Source organism: Paramormyrops kingsleyae, chromosome 15, assembly GCF_048594095.1.
Source record: "Paramormyrops kingsleyae isolate MSU_618 chromosome 15, PKINGS_0.4, whole genome shotgun sequence".
In the NCBI taxonomy this organism is placed as follows: domain Eukaryota; kingdom Metazoa; phylum Chordata; class Actinopteri; order Osteoglossiformes; family Mormyridae; genus Paramormyrops; species Paramormyrops kingsleyae.
The window spans coordinates 20,362,895-20,389,918 of NC_132811.1; the positions used below are offsets into that span (position 1 = coordinate 20,362,895).

General features: G+C 42.9%; 1 protein-coding gene across 3 annotated transcripts; it reads left to right on the forward strand.

Moving 5' to 3' along the window:
• Positions 1-14,756: 14,756 nt before the first annotated feature.
• On the forward strand, positions 14,757-21,948 carry pi15a (peptidase inhibitor 15a). 3 transcript variants are annotated; one of them, XM_072700013.1, is made up of 7 exons: positions 14,757-14,776; positions 15,914-16,076; positions 16,314-16,634; positions 18,302-18,420; positions 18,838-18,970; positions 19,053-19,168; positions 20,095-21,948. In XM_072700013.1, the coding sequence occupies exons 3-7, from the start codon at positions 16,359-16,361 to the stop codon at positions 20,228-20,230; spliced, it is 780 nt and encodes a 259-aa protein (XP_072556114.1). In that variant the 5' UTR covers positions 14,757-14,776; positions 15,914-16,076; positions 16,314-16,358; the 3' UTR covers positions 20,231-21,948. The 3 variants fall into 3 exon arrangements, with proteins under 3 accessions (XP_072556114.1, XP_023650173.1, XP_023650174.1); XM_023794405.2 differs by lacking the exon at positions 14,757-14,776 and adding an exon at positions 15,607-15,656; XM_023794406.2 differs by lacking the exon at positions 14,757-14,776 and having other exon boundaries at positions 15,840-16,076.
• The last annotated feature ends 5,076 nt before the right edge of the window (positions 21,949-27,024 follow it).

Consider the following 27,024-nt stretch of genomic DNA (forward strand, 5'->3'; position numbering starts at 1 on the left):
TTGCTCCTCCTATTTAAAGACGTCAGAGGTGGTAAAACTGGGTTTGGAAAATGGCGTTCTCCGAGACAAGCACCTTTTGCTTTTATTTAATTTCCAGGCCATGTGTTAAGTGGTGCTGAATCCTGGTTCTGGCAGTGCCTGGAACCGGCTGCTCTGCGATCTGGTTCAGCTCTTAATTCAGCTTGACTGCTCCTACCCTGATCTACTTATGAAAGAGCTAACACTGCGCTCTCATTTTAAAATGCTTTTTTGAGTAGCTGTAATGTTTGAAACATTGATTGATGCTCCTGAATCAAATTCTGATTCAATATACTTTTTTTTTTTTTTTACTTATACTGTACATGGGTTCAGCAATGAAGCCAAGTTCATGAAGACGGCACGTGATTCTGCTTTTCTTGAAGGACTGGAGCGTGTCGCTGCTGTGAACGCATCTGACACAGGCAAGCTCCAGTTGTGTGCCATATCTGGGTTTCTAACTTTAGTCAGCTGGCTGGTGTGAGATTTTCAGTTCGAAACAAGTCTGCACACACGTGCAGGGGCGCCGTAAGGGGGAGGAAAGCTAGGACGATTCCAAGGGCCCCTGAGTGACAGGGGCCCTAAAAAATTAGGAAAATAACTGGATTGGTTTGGACTGGGGGGCCTAATATGATATGCTTTCATGGGGCCCAAAATCTCTAGCAACGCCCCTGCACACGTGCACATGCATTTATATGTATGTAACAGTTTTATTAGATTAGATTAGATTGACTTTATTAATCCCACAATGGGGAAATTCCTTAGAAACAGCAGCAATAATAAAAAAGACAGTATAACACATAGGATCAGCAAAATAACCTATTACCCTATAAACAGTTTGTAGGGTTTGCAAACTACCCCTATGCCTTTGATGTAGCTAATTTTAGGTTTACTGTATAATGGAATGATATAGATTTGCTGTAAGATTTCTTGCATGAGCGTGAGAGTCTGAAAGCGTGAGTGACACGCCAGATGTGTGACAGTTGGCAACCCTGCAACTTCAGAAAATGTCTGGACCTGATTCTCCGGACAATGTCCAGAGTTTATGTATGAAAACTGCTGTAGCGTGTGGGGGCATTGCAAATCTCCTTGTCTCGCTCCGATGGTCCAACGACATCTTCATCAAAGAAAAACGACAGACGGTCACATGGGTAAGTCGGAGATTGTCCATCAACGGACCAGTTCACTGAAAAGCAGGCTACTGGGAACTCCAGGATCTAAAATGGTACAGATGAGTCACATGGCAAAAAAATCATCACATCACAGATGTTTCTCTGGGATAGTCCTCAGCACCAGAGGAACGTGATCAGATAAATTCCTCTCCTTCTTGACAAGTGACTGTATTTATGTAACGGCTACAATGAGCTGTTCGTTCCTGATCAACTCGTTCCAAAAATGTATGATTTTGGTCTTTTTTTTAAACATATTGCAGTTACATTGTCCATAGATTTTATAGGTGATGTATTGGATTCAAGGGGATTCAATCAAAAGTGAGACATGCGGTTTTAATTAATACAGAGGCACCGTCTGGGATAAAAAATCTGTAGAGGAAAACCTTCACTTGGTTTTCAGGATGACCAAACTGCTTAGAGAGATTGCTGTTCCAAGTTTGATTTTGCATGGTCACTAAGGAGGCTGTTTACTCAATGACTAACGCTTTTTGGAAATGACTCACTGCGTGATCAAGGTCACAGAGGTCATCTTCAGATGTCTGCAGTGGGTGTGTAAATTGTGTGAGTGTTGGGGGAGGGAGTGGGCGGGACCGTCTTCAATCATGAGATCCCTGAGTAGTTTTGCTATTAGCTTATTTTCCTGAGTAATGAATTAGCCTACAGAATTAAAGGAATGATGCAGGAGACTTTGCAGGACATTGAGTTGCACACTTGAGCAAGATTGTGGATCTGCTTGTTTCAGCCATTTTTGACCAGGGGCAGCAGTAGGAACAGGTGACCTGAGAAATTCTGAGGTAGCTTTGCTCTCCACATTCCTTCTGCTAACGTAATTCCTGTGGATTGATTCTCCAGAGTCTCCTTTTGCCCAGTATCTAGGATACACAAAAAAGCTCAGGCAAATAGCAGTGCCGTTTTCACTCTGTGCCACAAATTATAATGAGGCAATACTTTCAAATGCCTTAATGTAACAGAAAAAAAAGTGTCCTGGAGAAAAACACTCATACTTTATAATAAATATCCACGCTACCATATGACAGAAATGAGTCAGAAAGTCAGCCTATTAATCACTTGGAGGTGATGTATGAACACATATAATATCTAGGGTGTGACGCTCTGAAAGTCCTTTATCATCTTCGGTTTGGAGCCCATCTGGTATCACTCAGCTACTGTGTGTCAGGAAACTGATGTTATGGGGTCAAAGGTCACCTTTATCATTACAGTGGCCCACAGTGGCTCTCCTCTCCAAGTGTGAACTTTCTGTACAGCAGAAATAAACGTTAAATGTGATTTCTTGAAAAGAAAAAAAAAAACAGACCGAGGGACAAGTTTCAGTAAAAAAAATAAATAATAGTCATAACACATTGGTGTTTAAATACTAATAAATTTTCTTGAACGGCTTCTCTTTTGAGGTTTTTTTGTGTGTATTCACCTCTCTGGGCCAGAGGGAGAAGATGCTTTGCAGGATCGGCATTCAGTTTCCACCTTGGAGATCCACGGCTTGCCAAGGTGTCACCTTCCTGCTGATGTTCAGAGATGCTGCCTGTGAGCATGAATCAAGTGAGGACAGACATGAGTGAGCCCCCCCCCCCCACTGACTGCCACCTTGTGCTGTCTGACTGTCTCTACTGGACCCTTAAGCAAGGCCCTTAACCCCCCCTGGATAATGCCCCATAGGGTATGGATGGACAGCTGACAGCAAGCCTGTACTCACCTTGTTGTGTGTGTGTGTGTGTGTGTGTGTGTGTGTGTGTGTGTGTGTGTGTGGGTGTGTGTGTGTGTGTGTGTGTGTGTGAAAGGAGAGCAAGATAGGATATGTGAAGAGCATTATGTCCCGCTGGTCTTTATAAAGTCGTGGACAGCTCTCATATTCAACAGCACGACAATGGAGTCTGGTAAATCCACTGATCTGAGATCAGCAGAGACCACACATATGTGTGATAATAGCACAGAGCCCAATTTAGCATGAGATGACTTAGCATTTCCTACCTAACCAGATGTGTCTGCTTCTAATGTGACTCTTGTAAAAAAGATTATAAATCTGCACGAAGCATAACTGCTACAGTTGCAGTAGTGACAGTATGATCACATTCTAAGAGTAGAGACCCCAAAAGAGATGCACTATGAAGCAGATCGAAAGCTAAAAGCAGCATTATGTATGCTGACATGTGACACGGTGAGATCTTTGCAGAAACCTTGGCAGAAGTAAAGCTTTAGATGGACGCCTATGGGTAACAGCAGCCCATCAAACGCCGACTTGCTGCCCCTTGTTTGCTGCACGGTGCCTCTTCATGGCAGAAAAATAAGCAGTGTGTTGTCATGTGAAAGTATTTGGCGCAAAGCTTCACAGTGAGGAGTGAGGCCAAGAGAAAGAAACAGCGGGAATGAGGCCAGCTGTGGGGAAAATGAGAGAAGCAAGTACTTATACTGTGGTACTCTAAGAGTAACTCTGGTACTGTACATTAGGGAAAACAGGGAGAAAAGAGTACTTTGTGAATCTGAGAGTAACACTGGTACATTAGGAAAAAGGGGAGAAGTGAGTACTTATACTGTGATACTCTGAGAGTAACTCTGGTACAATAGGGAAAATGAAGAGAACTGAGTACTTATACTCTGAATCTGAGAGTAACTTTGGTACATTAGGGAAAATGGGGAGAAGAGAATACTTTGTGAATCTGAGAGTAACTCTGGTACATTAGGAAAAAGAGGAGAAGCAAGTACTTATTCTGTAAATCTGAGAGTAACTCTGAGTAACATTAATTGGTACATTATCGACTGGAACACATCCTGTCCAACCCAGTTGGTATTTAAGGGCTGAAGGATGAAAGTAAGTGGAATAAACAAGTTAGTCATTTCATATAAACCTGAAATTTGCAGTCTTCACTAGAAGAAAAACAGGCTTTTGCTGTTTTGAATCATGTGCCTAAATACTTCAAAGATTTAAATATTTTTTCAATAATCAACTTAGAACCCACTGAACTTTCATGAAATTAATGTTAATTATCAAAAGAATGGCACCAGGTGATTGCAGTATATACTGTACTTCAGGAAACACTCATTTATTGATTTATTTTGATTAATTATTACTCAATTATTACAAAGGAGAAACTACAATATCCAACAAGTGCTTTATAAAAATTGTACTCTATCTTGGGATTCAAATTCATTTGTTAAGTAGAATCTGATAGGGTAGTTGTCAGTGGACTGAGTTTAAATTCATGTTATGGCATTTATTAAGTGATGTGTTTGGTTTTTTTTTTCCATCTGGACCTCACCTGAAGCATCGGTCTGTCTCAGAAAATATCTTAGGTGAGACAGAGCAGAGCTGGAAACCTCCCCTCAAAACAACAGGCAGCAGTAAAGGGGCCATTGGGGATCCACTGTGACTATAATTTGGAGTCACTGGCTTATGATTGAATGTTACATAACGCTTTTCAAGACACCCAAAGCGCATTACAGAACTAATGGGCAGCAACTGCTGAGAGTCAGGACCTCGGTTTCATGTCTCATCTGAAGAATGGCACCATTTTTACAGTACAGTGTCCCTGTCACTGTACTAGGGCATTGAGATTCACATAGACCTCAGGATTATCTAACCTGTTGGCCACACCAACACCTCTTCCAGCAGCAACCCAGCTTTCCTAGTTGTTCTCCCACCCAAGTACTGGCCAGGCCCAAAATTGCTTAGATTCAGATGAACTGCAGGTGGAATGGCTACTGAAATGGATTATGGGTGCTGGAAAATCTCTCAGGTTGCTATCCAGCAACTTAGAATGACGGGATGGAGTGTCAGTGCTGGTTTCACTGTACTAAGTGGGTGCGAGGGCCCCCGCTCGGTTCCGCGTCTCCCATAAAGCTGGGCCGGTACTTGAGTGAGGCGTGGAAAGGGTTAGAAGGATTGTTCCCATGGGCCTGACTGATGGAGAGCCAGCTAGCCGCAGTGCGGCGCCAAGCCAGTGGGCACAGCCACGTGCAGCTTGACAGGGGGAAGAGTTACACAGCGACTATAATTCTAAGGAAGCTGCTGAAGATCAACAGCCTTCGGTCTCTGGTGGTTCTTCTTCATAGTTTAACTCTCTGGCCCTGAGTGTCGTTAGTGGGATTGCTGGACCCTGGATGACACTCTAAATGGACTCATTGTGGTCTAGTGGGATTTTTACAGGTTTTAACCACAAGACAAAGCTGTGAACTTTGACAAAGTTTTTAGTGAAACTGTCCCAGGGTGTCACTACCTTGTCTTTGTAGCATGAAACCGCACAGAGCAGCGGTTTGCGGTACTTCCTCAGATGGTAGCCCACTGCATGTCAGCAGAAGATTCTCACTGCGATGGTGATGCTGCTCGTTGTATGTTGGAGATGATGCCTCTCACCCACAGCTGAGCTTTCCCAGAAACATCTTGAACCTGCCTGTGGTCTGAGAGAAAACACAGGAGGGGGTGACGCCCCAAGGGAGGCTCATCGCCGCAGGAAAAGCCGCATTTGTTTGGCTGCCTGTTTGATTTCCTCAGCTTTGGGACTGTAAACCCACAGCCAAGCAAGCAGGCTACACAATACGTGTCCGTTTCTGCTGACCAACCTGTCTTCCTGATGACTTTCATGTTCATTTTCATTTTTGTGATGACTGTTCATTATTTTATTTTTAGAGATTTTTTTTTTTTTACATTGACTTAACAGTTACATTTTTCCAAAACGACAGATGACTCGATGATTTGAATCGACGGCCTGTTGATCAGAGCCAAACCATGGGACCTTGCTGAGGGCTGGTTTTGGTCTTATAGAGCACACTGCAACCAGCTTCTTACTTCTGGTCTTTACCTTGAGTTGTCTTTCTATAGGACTTTTGGGGGTTTTATTTGTACTATTACTAGTTTGTATTAATTAGTCGAATGCTGAATCAACTCAACATCAACCAAACGTAACCCCACCCACTGCATGACAGGACATATTTTTTGCCTCCTGTACTTAAAAAACCTTAGTGCCTTGGGACAAGCAACTGTTTTCCTGGCTGGAGCTGTCGGGTTGATCATGTGCAGCAGCGCTGTGCTCTGAATTAGCGTGGTTACCCTCGAAACGCCCACACAGTCTGAGCCGACTCAGCCAAGGCACCGGCGCTCCAGAGCCAAAAGCGTGTCCTCATTCTCATCTGCCGGCTGTCCAGCTCTCAGATGTCCTTGTCTGCCCATCCGGATCAGCTTTGCAAGAAGATGTCCTCCACAACCTGCACGAGTGATCAGTTAGTTACTATAGTGCCACAGTGTCATTACTACAGACCATGGAAAGTACATATTTAACTAACAACTAAAACTCAGCGATAAGACAAAACTAGAATAATAATAACAACCTCTGCTCTTTGCAGAAGTACAGAAATCTTTCATGGGGATTCCAGAGCCTATCCCAGAAGTGACAGGAAGAGGGCAATGAACAACCCAGGATGGGACACCAGCCCATCACAGGGCGCACTGACACACCAGTCACTCACACACCTATGGGCAATATGATAGCTCTAATTAACCTCAGTATGATTTTGGGCTGTGTGTGTTGGGGGGGGGGGGACCTGAGAACCCAGAGGAAGCCCTACAGTGGCACAGGGAGAGCATGCAAACTCCACACACACGGAACCCTGGTGGGGACTTGAACCCAGATACCCGAGGTGTGAGGTGACAGTGCTAACCACTGCACCACCATGCAATAACATAAAACTACAACTAACATGAAAAATGACCACATCTGCATATATAACAAGTTAACTATACAGATGCTACTGTAAAATTGCCTAGAGTCATCTTAGTCCTGTGTTCTAGACAGACTAAAGTCCCTTCTTCAGTCTAATTACTATGCTTGTTCAAAGATGCCAAATGCAAAGCTCTAGATTAATTTGAATTAGGTTCACTTCTTTAATTACCACATCTTGGCATTCCCCTTATGACAGTATTGATTAACCCAGTTTACAGCCAATCAGATAAAGGCGGACCCTCCTTGCTTTTCTGGGTAATCCACTAATGCACATGCTGTGTGTCGAGTGCCACGGTAATCACAGGCAATTAAGTCAGTTGTTGGCCAGCTGAAATGGCTCCACTGAAACAGGATAGGAGTCACATTACATCACATAAAGTTTCAATGACGGCATTCTTGACCCAGCAAATGATTCTTAGTATATAACCTGACATCAGGTGATAAATTAGCTAAATATCTGATAAGAATTAGGTGATCAGTGGTCATTGTTAACACACCACAGCACACAGTGCACAACAACGAAATGTGTCCTCTGCATTTAACCCATATGTGACTTTCATGACATAGCAGGGGGCAGCTAATTCAACACCCGGGGAGCAGTGCTTGGGGGCGGTATCTTGCTCAGGGTACCTCAGTGGTGCCTTGCTGGTCAGGGATTCAAACCAGCAATCTTTCAATTACAAGTGCACTTCCCTATCAAGCCACCACTGCCCACATAAAATTACAATTCTTATCATAAGATAAGAATGTAAAAACAGAAATGTTCCAGTATCTACTACTAAACATCAGTCCCATAATCCTGTGCCATCACAGTCCTGCTCACATGTACAAAATTAAATATCAAATATGACTAAGTTTATTTCAAATATGTGATTTAAAAACATACTTCCAGACCGTAACTGAGTTTTCAAGAACACCCCCCCGCACTTTTATTCCATCCATCCATCCATCCATCCAACACTTATCCAGTACAGGGACTTTTATTGTTGAATATACTGGAGCTGTGTGCTGTCAATATCTGAGGGTCTCAAACTAACTGACCTTTTCAGGAATTTCATCCGTAAAATGGTACCGTGAAAAATTCATTCTTCTAGATGTCAAGCAGATGCATCAAACGCTGCGATTCGAGGATGGAACAGGGGATTTTATTGGCACTATCGGGATGCAGACAAGCAGGCGAGCCAGGAAAGCATACGGATGCAAATTAGAAACAAACAAGGCAGAAGAGTGCTGAGGGTCGGGCCGCTCTTATTGGTGTCTTTCTCTTATAAACTGAAGACTGACCTTACAGGTAAGTAGCCCCCCCTCCCACATACACATCTTTTAGGTGGCAGTGTTGGTACATTTTGTACATAAAAACCTTGGACATGCCTTATCAGAATAAACAGCGAGCTGAAACATGGCCGGCACACTCTTCATCAGATAGGGCAGTGCTTTTACTATTATCTGCTGTATATTTTAATCGGTGTGGTGACACAGTTCCTTAGTGCTCTACTTCTACAGGGCTCCTGCAGCAAAGGAAATAAATGCGCAGACTTTCGAGGTATGTGGGATGAAAAATGATGAACCATACAGCGGTAAATTATACGAATTGACATTGTCTTCGGGGCTTGCGGTTCATCTGCGTCTGTCCTCTCTCAAGCGAATGTAAAGCGACCGGCTCTGTCGCTGCCCTCTATATGGTGATGTGTCGGATCAGAATGGACGGAATGTGTTTCCACTAAGTGCAATGTGTTAAGAAAACGAAATATTTAGCTTGGAAGCCCAGTGCTGTTTTCATTCCACACACATTTCTGCAAAATGCACTCTCGTGTTCTCCATCTCCCAAATCCCGTGGCACGTTCAGGCCCTTCATGCTGTCTGCTGGCGGATTTGTTCTTAAAACTCAACCGAGTAGCTTGTTCGTTTGGAACAGAATGAACAGACTGGCTTGTGGTTAGCAGCTGTCAACTGCCACTGCGCTATCAGGAGCTGAGACAAAATCAACCGTGATTTATCATTTTCTGATAGAGAAATCTAGCAGAATACACTGGCCGTCTCATAAACCCATTAAGCTGAGTAATAAATCCATTTACAATCGACCCAAATTTGTTTTCTTGGCTGAACAATATATAAAGAAATATTTTGGAGCCAAATAAACACTCAGACTCAGAAGCAGCTGGTGAATCGCTGATAACAGAATCGTCAGGATCTTCAGGACGAATGACATGGATGAGTTAAACAAACACAACCAGCCCGGACCCTGCATTTCAGCAGCTCTTTAATTTCTTCTGCTTTAAAAAACACTATTACATGATCTTTCCTCCTAATGCTACTATTGTACTGCGCTGAAAGCGACAAACCATCTGGAAGAGCTTTTCATTGCATCTTAAGTTACCTGGATGCTTCTCCAGAATGTTTTAGCGGATGGTATGAAGGACCTCAGCACTCCTCACAGAAGCTTGAGGCCCAGTTCAATTCTGCTACTTCTGCAACCTCTCTTTGGCTTCATCACAAGCCTCATACAGACACACAACATTTTTGTTTTAATCCCAGCGGGGACTTTGAAGCTTTGAAACGTTTTTGAGGGTATCCCTATTGTGAGGTTTCTTCATGAACCTTTAGACCCTAGAACCTTTAGACTTCAGAAGAAGCCGCGGTTTAGTTCACAGGGATGGGATAATGCTGTTTAGTGAATTCCATTGTAACACCAAAAAGCGAGTTCCAAGCAACCTCAAAAGTGCATCTTTTATTTTTCAGCCATGACTGCTAAATAATTTAGTGTGTATCTCATTGGTTAATAAGATTTTGGCCCAAAACTCATGTCAGCAATTTAATATAAATTTTGTGGGGAAAAAGACAATAGCCCTGTACTGCTTCTGCTTTTCACACCATCTAATTGACTTTCCATCTACATTCAAGATGTACATTTCTGTGCTGTATGCCAAAGCATTGCTGGATTAGCACTCATGCAATTCAAGCTTTACTGAAACATTAATGGCAGGTTTGGTTTCATCATGTAAGAAAACAAGCATGAAGGTACTCGACATGTAAATATTTTTCTGTGAGGGAAACGGGCGTGATTGGTGCTTAGTGTCTCCAGTGATCCGTCAGTCAGGAGAGACCACAGCTTGGATCAAGAGCCGTTAGAAAAGAAACTTAGTGTAAGTCTAACTTTAGGCAGAGCTATTTTGCATGACCAGCCCTGGGGAGCCAGTTAGATGGCCATGAGGCTGCCAATGGGCACAGCTTCTGTGCCCCCCCCCCCCAAGTGACTGGAGAGTCCTGACCGGTGCCAAAATTAGCAGTTTGAAGTGGCTTTGAAATGTCACAATTACTTCACACCATATTATACATTTATTCAATAAAACAGTCACTTGAATGTCAAAAAATCAGGTAAAATTAACACTGTACACAAAGTAAAAATGAGCTTTGACGTATGTTCAAAATAAACCCTTATTCGATGGCAAGGGAAAAAAAAAACTTAGTCACACCTCATTAAAAATCTGCAGTACGCTTTCATTATGCTGGGTGCCTGTCGTTTAACACCGACTCCTATCATAACAGAACTGCCCGGACAAAATGTTTTCCAAGCTAAGTTTAGCCGGAGTCAGTATTTCGTGTTTGCCTGAGCTTCTACAGTTCACATCAGAACTTCTTGTGAAATGTCTTTTGCAAACCACAGTCCCGCCTGTGTCCCGTCTTATGAGAGCTGAGCATCAAAGATGTCTGTAGATGTCTTACGAGCGTGTGAGAAGATCTGACTGGAAAGGAATGTCGCACCTCAAAAAATAGCACTGTGCTTTATTTTTGAGGTGTTCCCCCAGCCTGGATGCTCCCCCCCCTCCTTTGGGCACACATTGGAGCTCAGGGCAAAGGGTGTGATCAAGTTGCCCCCAGAGTCTCCTGCAATGTCTCCTTCATGGTATAAGAGATGGATAAATGGATTTGCGGGTGAATTAATTTTCCCTGCGGTCGGCCTTCGTGTATCTGTATGTACCTGATCTGTTCTGCTGTGTGCACAAGCCATTCCAAGCTTTCAACTAAGTAGAACAATTAGCTGATGTCGATTATGCTCTTCTTTGGATTCTGGCTCTCTCTCTCTCTCTCTCTCTCTCTCTCTCACACACACACACGCAGGATTGTAATTATATTTTTGTGGGGACTCTCCATTCATTTCTATGGGGAAAACCCTAATCGCTATATGACGACCTAAACCCCTACCTAGCCCTAACCTTAACCATAAGTCACCAAACACATATATGTTAAATATAACTTAATAAGCTACCAAACATCACAAGTATCAAAGACTGCTGTATGTTTCACATCACAATGCATCACAAACCCACGCAGGGTTGCAAACAAAACTCTTTCATGATGAAAATGCTGAACTAAGGCTCCAAGCACGAAGTCTCCCTAAACCCCATAAGGTTCAGTCCCTCTACATTTTAGTTAGTGCTCAGTCTTATAATTCATGTGGAGGAAGGTTATTAGGAAATCGGAACTGTGAATTTCAAGATGCCGAAATGAAAGGCTTCCATTTCGCTGCGGATTTCTGAAATAGTTTCTGCTGACAAATAAGAAAGCACATATTAATTTTGGTCACATCAGGAGCAAACTGATTATGTTGTGATTTTGTCTTGGTATATGCTACTGTACATGCTTGCACAAGTACTGTACTGTCATTTAGATGCCCTGAAAGCTGGGGATTTTAATTAATTTTGTCCTAAACTGGTAACCAAAGCATGTTCCCTCACACATTTTCCTAGCTGTCTGCGGGGAATCAAATCTACTACACCATAATTAACAGCTAATGGAGGTCAAACAGATCTGAAGGTTCATGACGTCAAACGGGTCAAATCAAGGGTTTCCTGGACAGCCAACTTCAAAGGCAGAGCGACCATTTCATGGGTCAGCAGGGAGGCGTGACCGTTCGCGTTGGCTGAAGGCTCCCTTAATTAGTTGCATCACACACATTTCATAACATATGGTGCATCTTATATGGCTTGTTTTTACTGCTTCTGTAGTACCTTTTTTTTGTTTGTTTTCAAATATCTAACAATTCCAATCTCCAGTTCCTTAGAAATAAGTTGTTTTAAACTTTTTAACTGTTGTTCCAGTTTGTCCAGCCTCCTCCTGGTTGAATTGTTCCTATACAGGAATCACCATTTAACCTAAAGTTTGTTATATGCAGGTATAGCAATATAAAAGCAATGTAACTTGTCTGCCCTGACATTAATTACCTTAATGAATCTTAATAATCTGATGAAGTGGTTATCCTTGTCAGTTGGCTGACAGCTTGTTTTGTGGGGACCAGGTCCTGTGTGGCTTCTCCCTCTTCTGCCCCTGACCTTCTCTCAAATACTGAAGCCTGAATACATTCCCTCAGCCTGGTAGAGATGAAGGTGCAGAGACGGTGTGGAATCTGAAAGCCCTGCACACCGCATTGGAGAGCAGAAGATGTTGAAGCAGCACTTGCATCTGGAAACTCACATCTGTCAAGCAGCATGTTTACAGCAGAGTTTGGGGAAACAGATGTGGCTTTATGGCTTGTTTTAGGCACCATTTATATTAGTACACTATTAATGTCCCTCTTCATCAATTAAAATTATGTTGTGCATTACTAAGGTACCTGTTCTTTCTATTTAGTTAATATTCCTTAAGGAGAAACATCTCTGTGTTTCTGGGCAGGGTTTAGGGTGTATCGTGGATGTACTCCTGCACCACTGTGCAAATGGAAACAACATAACAACAACACATTTGATTATTTATTCCACTGTTTTATCACGCGGGCTCTGAAGAAGATGAATGTTGACTTGACATTCTTCGTAGAAGAGACATTTGAGGCCATTCCTCTATTCATGTTTTGATTTTCCACTGCCCAGTGCACAATATTTACGTAGCAATATAGTATAAACAACGATTATAATTTTGTAATATGTAAAAGTATTGTTACTTGTAGCTGAAGACGAATCTTCAGATTGATTTTAGAACCAAGATACACACATTTACACCATAAATATGTCTGGCCAAGAAAAACAAACTTATGACATCACAACCATCATTTTCCCTGTTTTTTAACGAGAAAAGAATTCAAAATGACTTTTTAAGCATATACAAAAGACATCAATTTATTTTTTATGTTCATGAATTTACTGATATTTGGTTTGCTTGAATAATGTAGGTTATAGCGTTTGAGATTCATTCTTTCCAAATAAAAGAGAACTGATATATATCAGGTCTATTTTGCTTGGGGATTTTTCCCCCCATAGCATTACGAAAGCCAAAATCAAAATTTTAAAAAGATTATTCCTAAAGTTAAACATTATACCCCAATAAAACCAGCAGACTTCCATCTGTAGTCGGGAGACATCGCATTTGAAATTGCACATTTTCATTTCTAATATTTGACCACAGGATGCAACCCATGGCACTCAAGTTGCATAACAGGAACCACAGAAGAATTTGCTCTATTTTTAGGAGTTAAAATGTTAACTAAATGAAGGTGAGGAGAAGCATTTGCCTCCATTTGAATAACTGCTGTGACAATCTCAGCATTTTAAGGTCTCTGAACGCCCACCAGCTGCACAGGGATGTTTCCCCCCCCCCCCCAGTTCTGGAAGCGGTGACTGTATAAGTGGTTCTCCTCCAGCTGTCGGGGCCAGTGGGTCCGGAGGAGCAGCTTGAGGTGGAGCTCGCAGCTGCAAGGCCGGCCCCCACCCGGAACGCCACCGGATCTCCCGATGCGCCGTTTCTGCTGCGCCTAAGCGAGGGGCCCGGCTTCCGAGGGGCCCGGCTTCCGAGGGGCCGTGCAGGGGGAGAGCAAAGGGAAACTTGGAGCAACGATCCACACGTAAATAAATGTTCTGTTTGAAAGGGGACGGCGTTCCAAAGCACACAGCTCCTCATGCCTGCTTTCTCAAGTCGCAGCGCTAATTACTCATCTGATAATATGACAGCCTTGCCGCTGATGATGGTTTAAGCTCATAAAATCAACCCGCTTGCCTTTTTTTGCCACAAAGAAAAATAAACCTGCCAGTTACAGTTCTCCAAGAATCGACATCTGTACTGTATAATAATCATAAATGCCTGTCGCATAACCTAAGGCATGCAGTAACCAGGGAACTCACTGCATCCTTTATCGAGTTACTAAAAAGCATACCGGGTACAATATTCATGGAAGTCTTTTCTTTGTGTCCTAATTGAATCAGCACTGACACGTGTGTCTGTGTACATGTGCTCTCTAGAAGGAAATGATCAGTTCCTAGAACAGCTCTGGGGAGGTGTGTGTGTGTGTGTGTGTGTGTGCATGAGAGAGAGAGAGAGAGAGAGAGAGAGAGAGAGAGAGAGAGAGAGAGAGTAGCCTCAGAAAGTGTTGGAGTGGGATTTAGATGACCCAAGATGGGAACTCTCTCAGCAGTGAGTATAATGGGTTTGCAAAGAGTAGACCCTGGCCCAGAGAGATATTAAGCACATACTGTAATCTGTCATCGTGGGGACGTGACTCTCACATTAATTCATTGTAGGGAAGTAACTGTCACATTAATGCAGCGCATGACTCCTGAATCCACCCCAAAAAATCAAACGGAGGCTGATGACGAACACAAATCTGGCACGTTCAGTTTAAAAATAGCGAAATAATCGTATGTATACATCTGTCAGTGGACGGTGTGAGGGGGGGGGGATTGCGTAAAGCTGGAGGCGGTTTGGATGGCGAGGCGGCAGATCGCGATGGTCCGATGATTCACATCTAAGCCTGATACATGGAGGAGAGCCTCAGTTCATTCATTTACTGTACGTTGGAGGGGGCACCATCTCAAATAACATCTAATCTACAGCAGAAACCAAACTGAGCGATTAAGCTTCCTGTCATGGATGACGGTAACGTTTCAAAGTGGGGTTAAGCTTCCTTATTAGAAACGTTAGAATAATGTATGAATGAAGTTATCTCGTTTTAATCTTTACCTATCTCATCTTACCTTTATATTCCTAAGCTGATACCTTTAAGTATAAATCACTGATATAATCATTTATATATTATATACGCGGATCGTTCCTTTTCCTCGACAACACGCAATTCATGGGGATAAAATGTCAAGCGTAAAATAAATTCTCATTTCTTCGTATAAACGAAGCGATACCTTAAACCGCAGAGGTAGAAAACCGTAATCATTTACAACTCAACCTCCTCTGAACTGAACTGATCATTTCCAAGAAAAGAGGTATTAAGAATGTTTCTGCACAGAGACGCAGAAAAGTCATCCCTGCGTCAGGTTGCTTGAAGCTGCTCTGCAGCTGCCAAAGAAAATTATGACCTGCTAACGTAGATTTTTTTTTCACTTGGCAAAGGAGGCTCTTGGCAGATAATGGTGCTGGATCGAGACACCGAACAAGTGTAATCTTTACAGTATAATGAATATGACAGGGAAAACAAATAGGAAAGGGAACCCCAGCGTAACCCGGCTAAACTGCAGGATTTCAACGGGGTATTTATCTGCGTTCTGACGAATTTACTGTCTGGATCATGCAGCGGTGCGTTTCACAAGCGTGAAGCTTCGTAAATAATACCGCAATACTGGATAGCTATGACGTCAAGCATCTCACGATATCAGCGTCATTAAAGTTTTCGTGTCGTTTTAATGCGCTTTACGTACGACAGAGCCCTCGCGCTATATAAGGGCACTGTTCAAAGGCTCAAAAAGTTCAAAAACATTATATTATATGATTATTAACTAATAATTAAAGAAAGTTAATTATCGAGGTAATATGATTATATCTCAAAATAAGAGAAAATGTCTTGGTAAACATTTATTTTATTTGTAAATTTAAAAAGTAGACTATATAATGAATGTTTAATATATCCAAAGCACGTTGACAGTGACCAGTAAGGAAAGCAGACTACTCACATTATAAACTTTTTTATCATTTTATTTTTTCCAGCTGTGCAAACCAATAGCAGATGTTTTGATTAAAAATGTTGTGTGTCAGCACTCGTTTCCAAACGATGTTTTGTTTCAGGTGACAGGGAGGGATTGTGCGCACCTTCCTGAGCCGGGGGGCCAGCCATATATAAACGGGACAAGTGCAGCGGCAGCCCAGCATCTGCTGCGGGGTTACTGAACAGCCGCATCTGAGAAAACACACGCAAACTGGGCGAAGTCATTGAGAGTCAGAGCAGAAGGTAATTATTATTATTATTCATTTGTATAATACAAATTTGTGTATTTTAATTGGGTCTCTAAAGAGGAAACACGAATTCAAATTTTGTGGCGTAAAAAAACGGCATTTTATTCTCATGCTAATTAAAAGTGCACCGCAGATAAACCAATAGGCTCCCCTGACTGACGCCACTGTAATCAAATAGGGAGAAGGATGAACAACTTCATGATTTTCTCCCTTTTCTCCCCCTTCTTTCCAGTTAACTGTTCAGCTGGGACACCCCGGAGCGTCAGTATAAACCAGGATGAACGGATGCGGCTTGTGCGCGGTTTTTCTCTTTCTCTCCGGCGCCTATGGAGCCGGTGCGCTGCTGGGAGACAGTCCCGCCAGCGTCTCCTTATCGCTGGCGGGCAACGGGACCGGTGCCGGTTCTGCGCTGAGCATCGGCACCGAGCCGCCAGGGACTCGCAGGACGCGGCGGAGACGCTACATCTCACAAAACGACATGATCACTATCTTAGACTACCACAATAAAGTGCGAGGAAACGTCTTCCCGCCGGCCTCAAACATGGAATACATGGTAAGGCTTCTGCACTTATATTTATTAACTACTGATCCCGAGAACAGAACCCTATGGGACGTGTGCAAATATCAGTTAAAATGGAAAATCGAGAGTGTCGATATAGGATAGCAATGCAAAGTAGTAGGAACGCGGAGTTTTTCTTATTGTTGCACGGGCGGCAGGGTGCATGATGTGCAACGCGGTCAGAGTGACCACCAAACTCCTGGAAACCACCGGAACTGCCAGCTGGGAAGCGGCTTCAATTGGTGCAGACCACCAGGATAGATGAGCAAACGCGGAGGTGGCGCTTCTTCGCGGGTCATCGAGGACGCAAGGCTGCGGCCAACCCCCCATTATTAACTCCTGACGGGTTTGTCTGGTGCCTTTGCATAAATCAGATGATGAATAGCAGGCCACGCATATTCGGCAGATACAATTAGGACATTGTTTCATGGTTAAAGCTTAACGCTCATCGATATACACGGGGATTAAAAATATTGAGTTATGCAATTTGTCTCAGTTAATCTATTTTGTTGTACTCGGGGGAGCCGCATGTGTAAGAAGTCGGGCTTGGCGGTAGGGTTTGATGATCTAAATTAGAAAAAGTTCCTGCGACTCACCGTCTACAGTGATAGTCCCATAATCATGACTGCAACTGACGGCCTTCGCCGCCTCTAATAAATGACTTAATAATGACCGAGGCACGGGCAGTTCCCCTGCATGGTGCACCTGAGTTTATCATTCGGACGGAGCGCCCAGAGAGGGCGGCTAGGAAGCTGAAGATTGGCCAATGGGTTGTGGCATTTTACTTTTAGTTTCTATTCAGATTGTGAAAACAGTGAGTTTTTGAACATACTCATAATTACTAAACACAATATCTCCTGTTATCCAGAATAGATTCTTATGACTTAATAAAAAAGTTCACATCCTGGATTTCATCTTAGTTTTTTTTTGATACTTTGTTTTCCAAGCTAATTAAAAGATAACAAATAAGGTGTAGCCTAACATGACTCAGTACTGGTTTATACAAACGCTTTACTGAATGTTGTCAGCTCCGTATTTTATGCTCAACAACTGGAAACAACTGTGACCCTGACATTGAACAGCGGTTTGGAAAATGGATGGGTGGATGGATGGATGTATGCATTGCTGGGTTTGTTCATGCAAGTGCATCTGAAATTATTAAACATCCCCCCCCCCAGCCCAACGGTGGTGGATTGATTAACTACCACCTGAGGTTGCACATTTTTAATTTGAGTCTGCATCCTTAGGCACACTTGTAAACCTGGATCTGGATGGATGGATGGATGAGCATGAATAACCTAATTTCTTCAGTGTTTGTTTGGTTCTTGGCAGAATGAGGGCAGGTTTGTTAGAGATTATGTGATTTTTCTCAAATTCACAACAGATGTACCCAATTGCACAGCACACAATAGACCCTTTTCTTGTGTTCTGAGGAGTTAACCTGGGGCTTTGTGCCTGATTCCTTGCTCACGTGCTTCTTGAGGGAGGGAGCAGATCTGTCAAAATGTATAAAAAGTTAATTTACTGAAGCACACTGCTGTACAGAACATTAAGATTGTTATTATGTATTATGTCAAACTCATGCTTTCCTGACATGCTGAAGCAGGAGAGTGGCTACATATAAATAAACAGTTAATGTTTGCCGACTGTAACATTTTCAGGTGTGGGACGAAAGTTTGGCCAAGTCAGCAGAGGCGTGGGCATCGGCTTGCCTCTGGGAACACGGCCCACAGTATCTGCTGCGATTCCTGGGGCAAAACCTTTCCGTCAGAACTGGCCGGTGCGTGAACCTTTTATAACTTCAAATGGTACCTTCACCCCAACAAGAGTGATATTACATGGCAGGAATAAACAATCTGCATCTTGGTTTCTGAAGTATTTCCCCCTCTCACGTCAGAAGTGTCTCATCCTATAGACAATGGGTAAAAGCTCACTGGGAATGGCTTGATTCTGATAAATACTGGCTGTATCCCCACATTGGGAAATTCATTCATTCATTCATCCATTCATACATTCATTCATCCACCCATTCTCCCACTCCTCTGGTCTATTTCTGCTAGGATCACAGACATGCTAATTTTATAAAAAAAATAAATTCTCTTCACTGCACTGAATAACATGAAAGCATCTAATTTTGGTGCCTTTCTCTCTAACTGGCCCAGTAACACTCATCATTAAATGACCTTGCTATCCTCAGCTACCGATCTATTCTTCAGCTTGTCAAGCCTTGGTATGACGAGGTAAAGGACTACGCCTTTCCGTACCCACGGGACTGCAACCCCCGGTGTCCCCTGAAGTGTTATGGGCCCATGTGTACGCATTACACACAGGTGAGCTGCCGGCCACGCCCCTCTGTAATGAGGCATGGGGAGGTTCGATGACTGCGAATGACCACCCTCTCCTTCGCTGCAGATGGTATGGGCCACGTCGAACCGAGTTGGTTGTGCGATTCATACATGCCACAACATGAACGTCTGGGGATCCGTGTGGAAGCGGGCAACATACTTAGTCTGCAACTATTCACCCAAGTAAGTACAGGGCTGCATGACTGACCTTGATTAGGGGTCACTGGGTGACATGGGACAGCAGGCTCTGACTCATTTATACTCTGCCTGTCTGCCGAGACCATTACCAAGTTTTCAGGTGCTTATTTATTTAAAGTGTTATAAATAGGATTTTTTATTTATTATATGCTATTTATGCTGACAATAAGTAGTAGAATTAGCTTGTATGCTGTCCTCAAATCTTCCATAGTCGGCAAATTGATCCCTAATGGGTCCATATCAACCCTACAAACAGATTATTACTTATTATATTCGTAAAACCAGGGCTGTCTGATGATGTGCTCATGGAAGTTTTAAACAAAAATGCTCTGAGGGCAGAAGGAAAAATGATTGGTTCAAAGAGATAACCAATCAGATTATAGAGAAGGTGGGTCCAAGCAACTAGAGGAGAGAAGACCAAGACTTCTGATTGGTTTGTCCCCCCTCCACTACAATCTGATTGGTTACCTCTCTGAATGTTTTTCCTTCTACCCTCATATCATTTTTGTGTAAGTGAAACTCCCATGAACTGATGATGCCCAGTGTTTGTCTGGGTGTTGTGTGGCTCAGCAGGTTAAGAAGGTTGGAGGTTTGAATCCCAGGGTTGGCAGACTGATGCCGCCATTGGGCACTTGAGTGAGGCCCTTAACACACTATTGCTCTAGGGGTTCTGGATAGATGGCTGACCCAGTGCTCAAATTCCAAGCTTCACTCTCACCTGTATGTGTGTGTTTCAAAGGAGAGCATGATGGGATATGTGAAAAGAAGCATCTCAATAATAATTGATATTTTTATTGATTCCCTTGGGGAAATTGTCTTTTTTAAGCCTCCCTCAACTTGCTCTTTGTAGAGTAAACTGTGCCTGTACTTGTACATAACATTTCATATCATTTGCTTTGTCTGTGTTCCAGGGGGAACTGGATTGGTGAAGCTCCTTACAAAGTAGGGGTCCCGTGTTCGGCCTGCCCCCCAAGCTATGGGGGCTCCTGCAGCAACAACATGTGCTTCCCTGCTGTCAGCACAAACTACCTGCACTGGTTCAAGTAAACACACCTCACAGCGCGCCAGCCAACACCTTCTCTAGAAGGCAAACGTCCAAGGATTTGCACAGCATTCCTGCATCGCTCTAATTTGTATATATTGGCCTTATTTAAAATATGCCTACAATTTTGAAATTATATTTTGGACAACAGCAATAGAATTTCACTATGCTGTTTTTGTGTATAAAATGTATCATTTTTATTAGGCATATGTAATGTGTTTTGATCGTCTTGTGTCCCAGGGTACAGACTGGTGGAAAAGGTTATTTATCTTGAATCATCCTCAACATGGTGCTGTTACCAAACTGGTTTTGTTTTACAGTATTATGGTGTTATAAGCTATTGGACGTTTTAATAGTTTAAATACCTTTTTTTTTACTGAAATTTGAGCTTCACAAATGCTTCAGAATAATGGCCACCGCTTGCTAAGCTCAGTTGTGAAATGAATAATAAGGACCTTCAACCTACATCTTGTTAAATCCGTAGTAGACTGTAACGGGGAGTGTCGAGGCAAGGTGCCAAGGTGCCATGGTGCCAGCCCCTGCCCCCTCGGCTTCTGGGCCTTGTCCTGAGTTGAACTCGCCCCTGCAGGGGGACGCTGGTCAGGGCGCAGCAGGCCGACTCCTCTGGAATAGCCACTAATATTTTCTGCATGGTGCTACTTAGGAGGCTTTACAGATGCCGGTTCTGTTTCACCATTGGTGCTTCACTTCAATGCAATAGAAGGAGCGGACAGGGAGCAGATCTGAAAGTCAGAGAGAGAGTCCTTCTGTCCTGGTGCTGCACACAGGCACGGGACCCAGGTACTGCACAGGGTCCTGTTTCATGAGTGACTTTGCAGTTTGTACTGTTTTACTGCTCTGTAACTTGGCAGTAAGTTACCTGAACCTTTTTTTTTTTTAACTTAGCGGTAAGTGTTACTCTTACCTGAACATTTTTCAACAGGTATCTTTTAGCCAGTATGACCTGGTACGTTTCCTACCTACCAGAGGTTACGTGTAAAATCAGACAGACGTATGAAGGACGATTACTTCCACATACTACAAACCCATTCTAAATCTCTGTACTTATATGATTCTGTCAAATATAATGTATAAAGTATTTATGTTCTTATAATATTAGTATTCAGTTATTTCACTAAATTATGGAGACACTACATTTGTACCCCCATGAATTTCTGCATTATGTCTATTGTACATGTCCTAAATATATACTACTGTATAACCCACCCACTCCCAGCCCCCCCCCCCCAAAAAAAAATCTGAAAGAGGATAATGTGGTAAAGTGCTATTCGCACCATCAGCAGTAGCTATTTTACAGTACCACTGTAACCTACAAAAGTAATTTTAGGTATTTTGGAGTTTGGATGGTGTTATTACACTAAAGCTAATCGATTTTGACAAACGTGAACCATAATCCAATTTACGCTGTTATTTGTCTGAATACACAATTTACAACTTCTGATTTTAAAAAGTGCATATTTAAAAGTATAACATAGTCAATTTATACCAGGTGGCCATGAAAATGTGAGAAATATAGCTTTGAAACTTGTAGCGAAAGCTTAATTTTTCTACCCCAAATTCCTTATTTGTAGCTGAAGAAATTATTAAATTAAGGCTGAATTCTTTGTATAAATGCAGAAGTTAATGAACATTGTTATTATTTTATTAGCACTGAATGTTGGTATTTAATTGCCTTTTTGTATTTATGGTTTTTACCTGTGCCTTTTGTTGTATTTTGTATTGTTTAAATAAAGTAAAACAAACTCTTACTCCTTGATCCTGACACATTGGTAAGTGAAAAACCACCCCCCCTGCTGGTCAGAAAGATGCACCTTGACCAGCTTGGGTAACTCTGTACCAGTGTTTCCTAACCCGGTCCTCAGGGACCCCCAGACATTCAATGTTTTTGCTCCTTCCCAGCTCCTGGTATGGATCTGGGAGGGAGCAAAAATGTGGACTGTCTGGGAGGGAGCAAAAACTTGCAAAAGACTTTCAAGGGGTCCCTGAGGACCAAGTTGGGAAACACTGCTCTATACTGCAAGAAGCATGTTTTTATGATACTGGAATACTTTCCATACACAGTTTTTCTTTTCAATTAGTTTTATTACACAGGAACTTACTGGATATTGAATTATTGACGATAAGAAGCTCGTATTAGTCTGCAAATACACTGGAAATTACCAGAAGGAACTGAGCATCAGCACAGGATGTTGGGTCACCACAAGCTGCCAGAACAGCTACAGTGAACCATAACTTGATTCCAAATGTACCTCAGTCTCTACTGGAAGGTGTGGCACCACACCCTCATGAGAAGGTCTGGAGTCTCGCCGATCGCGATTCAAAGTGCCGTCTCACGCCCCGTGTGGTACAATTCAGCTTAAGCAGAGCCTGTCGTCTGCTTCACAAAGCAGCTAATGCACGATTATCCCAGGGGAGGATTTTTACTCAGGGTTTCCTCAAGTTGATGTCAGTTCTCCAAGCAAATACCACTTTAGCCGGTAATCCTCATGGAATATGGGAAAGCTGATCTATCTTCATCCATCAAGACCTTACCAAGAATTCCCAAAAATGCTCACTCTCCTGAAGGTTCTGAGATGTCCTCAATCTCTGGCTGACTAGGATTTCTATAGATGACCTTGAGCATGACGGGACAAACCTTACTTAACCTTACACATCTTTGCGGCAACAGCAGATGTTAATAAACCTTGAATCTGTCATTTACTCATGTCTCCTTATTTTGAACGTTATATGTGTAACTTTATATGTCTTTGTTAATTTTCTGTACTGTATATGCCTGTAGAGTTTAACTATGCCAGTCTGTGTCAACACAAACAACTTGAGCTGATGAATGCGGAGAGCCTTCATCCAGCATGCTCCTGTGAAACCGCTGACCCCTGAAACCAAGCTGATGTTCTCTCTCTCTGCTGACAGCTTTTGCAGCTTCAAAAATTTGGAACATGGAAACTATGTGAGAATTCAGAGGAAATCTGATGCCATAAATGTTTTGATCTATTGGACAGACTTAGCAACTCCTTCTGCAGACAGCCAGCTGTGATAGAGGCCTGGAGTCAGGCCAAGGCCACACTGGGGCCAGTTAGGAGACCGGCATGTGCTGTCATCATGGAACTGGACTAAGGGGTTTCCAGTCCAGCTCCCAGCAGGAGCGCTGTAGCTGTACTCATGGATAACCTGCTTAACCCAAATTGCTTCGTTTAAAAATGTCCCACAGAAGCAGCAGATAAAGTAGTATGTCAGGCTTTTCTGAGTAAAACGTAAGAACATTAGAAATTTACACACAACAGGGGGCCATTCAAGCTCATTTGGGGAGGATTCAACTAATAGCTCAGAGTTGTTAAAGTCTTGTCTAGCTCAGATTTAAAGGAACCCCAGGTTTTAACTTGCACTAGACTAACAGGAAGATTATTCCATACTCTAACTACATGCTGTGTAAAGAAGTGCTTCCTCAAATACAATTTAAAATGTTCTCCCGCTAATTTCCACCTATGGCCACGAGTTCTTTTATTTGAACTAATATTGAAGTAACTATTTCGTTGAACAGCATTCAGACCTGTTAGAGTCTTATATACCTGGATCATGTCCCCGCTTAGTCTTACCATCTGTCTGGCATATCGCTAAATTTAGGAATTAATTAGGCCACGCCATGTGAACGCCATGCATACGACCTGAGGTGCTCCTGAATGAGATAGCTGAGCTGAGGGAAACCCCTCGTCATGCATGTCCAACATACCCAACACCAAACCACAGAACTTATGGGGAAACAGCACCCCCTCTGGTCGGCAGTCGTCAGGTCACTAGTTTGTTTTTAATCTGACAAATGTAGCTTTGAATATTATGTCATACCATGATACACAACATTCTACTAGGAGAAGCTAAGATGTCTCCATGGATCCCAGCGATATTTCTGCTCTGCGAAACTTCACGAAGGAGGCGTAGTGCAGATGGGGTGCTGTGGCTCATTGGGCTAAGCCTTTGTGCTAATGCCCTGGAGAACACCAGTTTAAGACGGACATCAGCAGAGTAGTTGCATGTCCATGGGTCCTTGATCAGCTCCATGGGTGCCAGAGCAGGCGGCTGCCCTTCACTGCAAAGCTTGTTCTCACCTACATGCGTGTCATTTTACACTAGGGGCAGGCAAAGAGAATTGGCCAGATCCATAAATTACCTCACAGATGATGTCATTATCAGCCCATTTATGCCGAGATGTCCATTGCCGATTGGACACGGAATCTACGAAACATCATGTGATGAACATCTGGATGGCGCCTTCTTGCTGTGGTCTACTGAAGTCAAAACATGTGAAACTATCTTGAAGCGTGAGAGTGTGCGATCACCTAGCAGAGGGTTCCCAAATCCTCGTCCTGGAGGGCCAGTCTACAACACAGTTTGCAGATTTCCCTGCTCAAACATACCTTATTCAGCTCACCAGATAATTGTCATGTTCAATAGGAATGAGGACCCAAATTGGGTAACCCTGACCCAGCAGATATACATACATGCGGAGTCTGATATGAAACACCAGTTCCAAACTGAACCCTTCTGTACCTCACCAGGAAAAGGAATCATAAGGTGTCTCATAAGAAACAAAGTTTATAGGATCACATTAAAGGATTTTAAAAGTTGCTGATACAATAACAGTCTGTGCTGGAAGGTACTTTAACACACATCTGCACAGCAGAAGCCATTTCGTATTATAAGCATGTTCTCAGACTTTCACAGTGTGGTCACACTAACACGCCTTCCTGCTATAAATCACTTTGGTTGTATGTTTTGTTCAGGTTTTGCAGGTGCTGTATTTATTTTAAATAGTGTTTCCCATTCTGGTCCTCAGGGACCTACAGACAGTTCACGTTTTTGCTCCTTCCCAGTTCCTAGGGTTTTAAGAGGGAGCAAAAAAATGGACTGTCTGGCAGGGAGCTCAGAGGGAGCAAAAACAGGGACTGGCTGTGGGTCCCCAAGGACTCGACTGGGAAACATAGATTTAAAAGACTAACTACACTGTTAAAAGTCATGCATAAAAAAAATATTTTTTCTGACTATATTGCCGTTATTTGCAGTCATTTTTCAAGCAGAACTGCATGCAAAATAAGAACTACCAGTAGAATTGCCATGTTTAATGTTCACACCCACGCACACACAAACACACATGCCCAATTCATATATTTCTATCATTGTGGTGATTCTTTATTCATATCTACGACCATAACCCTAACCCTAACTTAGATAACCTTAACCCCCACCCAGCCCTAACTTAAAACCTAAGTAACCAAACAAAATCTAACACTATTGGCTATTTTTGGTTTTTGACTGCATTCACAGATTGTTATCACATTGAGGGTTATATTGTGGGGACCTGAAAAATGTAAAAATGTGACTTTTACCTGCAGAGATACACATACTGAACAGACATGTCCCGAAACACACAGGCCACTGATTCACACGACTTGTAACAACCTCACAACGAACAAGGGGCTGTGGGAGCCCCCTCAGTAAATTTCACTGATCGTGGGGGCCCCCTTTAGAAATTTTGTAAATTTTGTCTGATCGATTAAAAAAATTTGGAGGGGGTGAGGGGGTGCGTTTTGAAACCCATTATTTTACTTTGTGGCTGTCTGACATGGATTCACAGTAATGCTCACTGAGAGCCCCAGAGCTTATGGAAAAGCATTTATTGCTCATCAATCTCAAAGGTTATGAGAAAATGTTTTGTTTTTTTTTAATCCTGAAGGGCAGGGATAAGTAGTTTTCAAAATGTGTTGAATGTGCTGCTTAAAAACACAAGCTAGCGAGAACTGCGACCCATGTCTGGTGTTTACCTTAAATGTCCTACTGTATTCTTTGTCTTGGAGCCGGTTCCTCGTGGCAGAGGCTCACGTTGGGAGAACATCACAGGCTTCCTGCAGAAGCTGCCAAAATCAATGTCCGTCTGGGAACACAACACAGAGAAAATGACCCGCAATCAGATGGGTTCTCTTGTGAATTTTGGGTCCCAAACAACTGCCCTTTCTGTTGGGAAACGCAGTCACTCATGTATGTGGCTGTCACTGTAATATGTGCTCCAGTCGCAAACAATATGTCCCCTGGACGAGCAGGGCCGTATCACCCTTCTTTCCGCTGCTACAATAAAAGCACTGTAACTTGGCTGTGGAAATACACAGGAAAGCAACAGCTAAAATCATTTATCCCATGGTCGCTGACTTTTACCTGCAGAGATGCCTTTTGACCTTGGAGTGTTTCGCTTGAGGCTGAGCAGAACAGGACTGCAGGTCCTTGCCTATTTCCCTTTCATTAACCTTTAGACTGGAGCTCTCACTTTCACTGGAGCTCCTCTCGCTGGGCAGGAATGCCCATATCCAGAGCCAGCCTGCATGTCGGCCCTGAAGTTCTGGGACCTGTGTCCATCTCCCGTCTCAGAAAGTGCCCTGAGCTGGGATTGGGCAAACGATGTGGTAGATGTAATGTCAGCCCTTTGTGCCGTCATCAGAGTGTTATTCCTGGCTTAAGACGAAATCACTCTTATTTTCATAAGTTGTAGGGCCTCTGATGCTGGCTTCATATCTGACAGGAGGTCAGGAAATACATAAACTTGCAACTATTTCAGATTTTTCTAGGTAATGATGGCCTTTTTCTGAAATGAGAACAGTGCTTGCTGTATATGATTTTGAAAACAATACGTTGTTACATCCTTCACTGGTGCGCACTGTGTGGCTCAGCAGGTTAATCCTCTGTGCCTGGTATCAGATGGTCACTGGATTAAGCCTGACCTAGTCAAAATCATCAC

Excerpts from the sequence above, each read along its gene's own strand:
- pi15a (XM_072700013.1), top strand. The coding sequence starts at position 16,359 with ATGAACGGATGCGGCTTGTGCGCGGTTTTTCTCTTTCTCTCCGGCGCC. Across the intron at positions 18,971-19,052 it reads TGTGTACGCATTACACACAG|ATGGTATGGGCCACGTCGAA; the intron begins GTGAGCTGCCGG and ends CCTTCGCTGCAG. Across the intron at positions 19,169-20,094 it reads GTCTGCAACTATTCACCCAA|GGGGAACTGGATTGGTGAAG; the intron begins GTAAGTACAGGG and ends TCTGTGTTCCAG.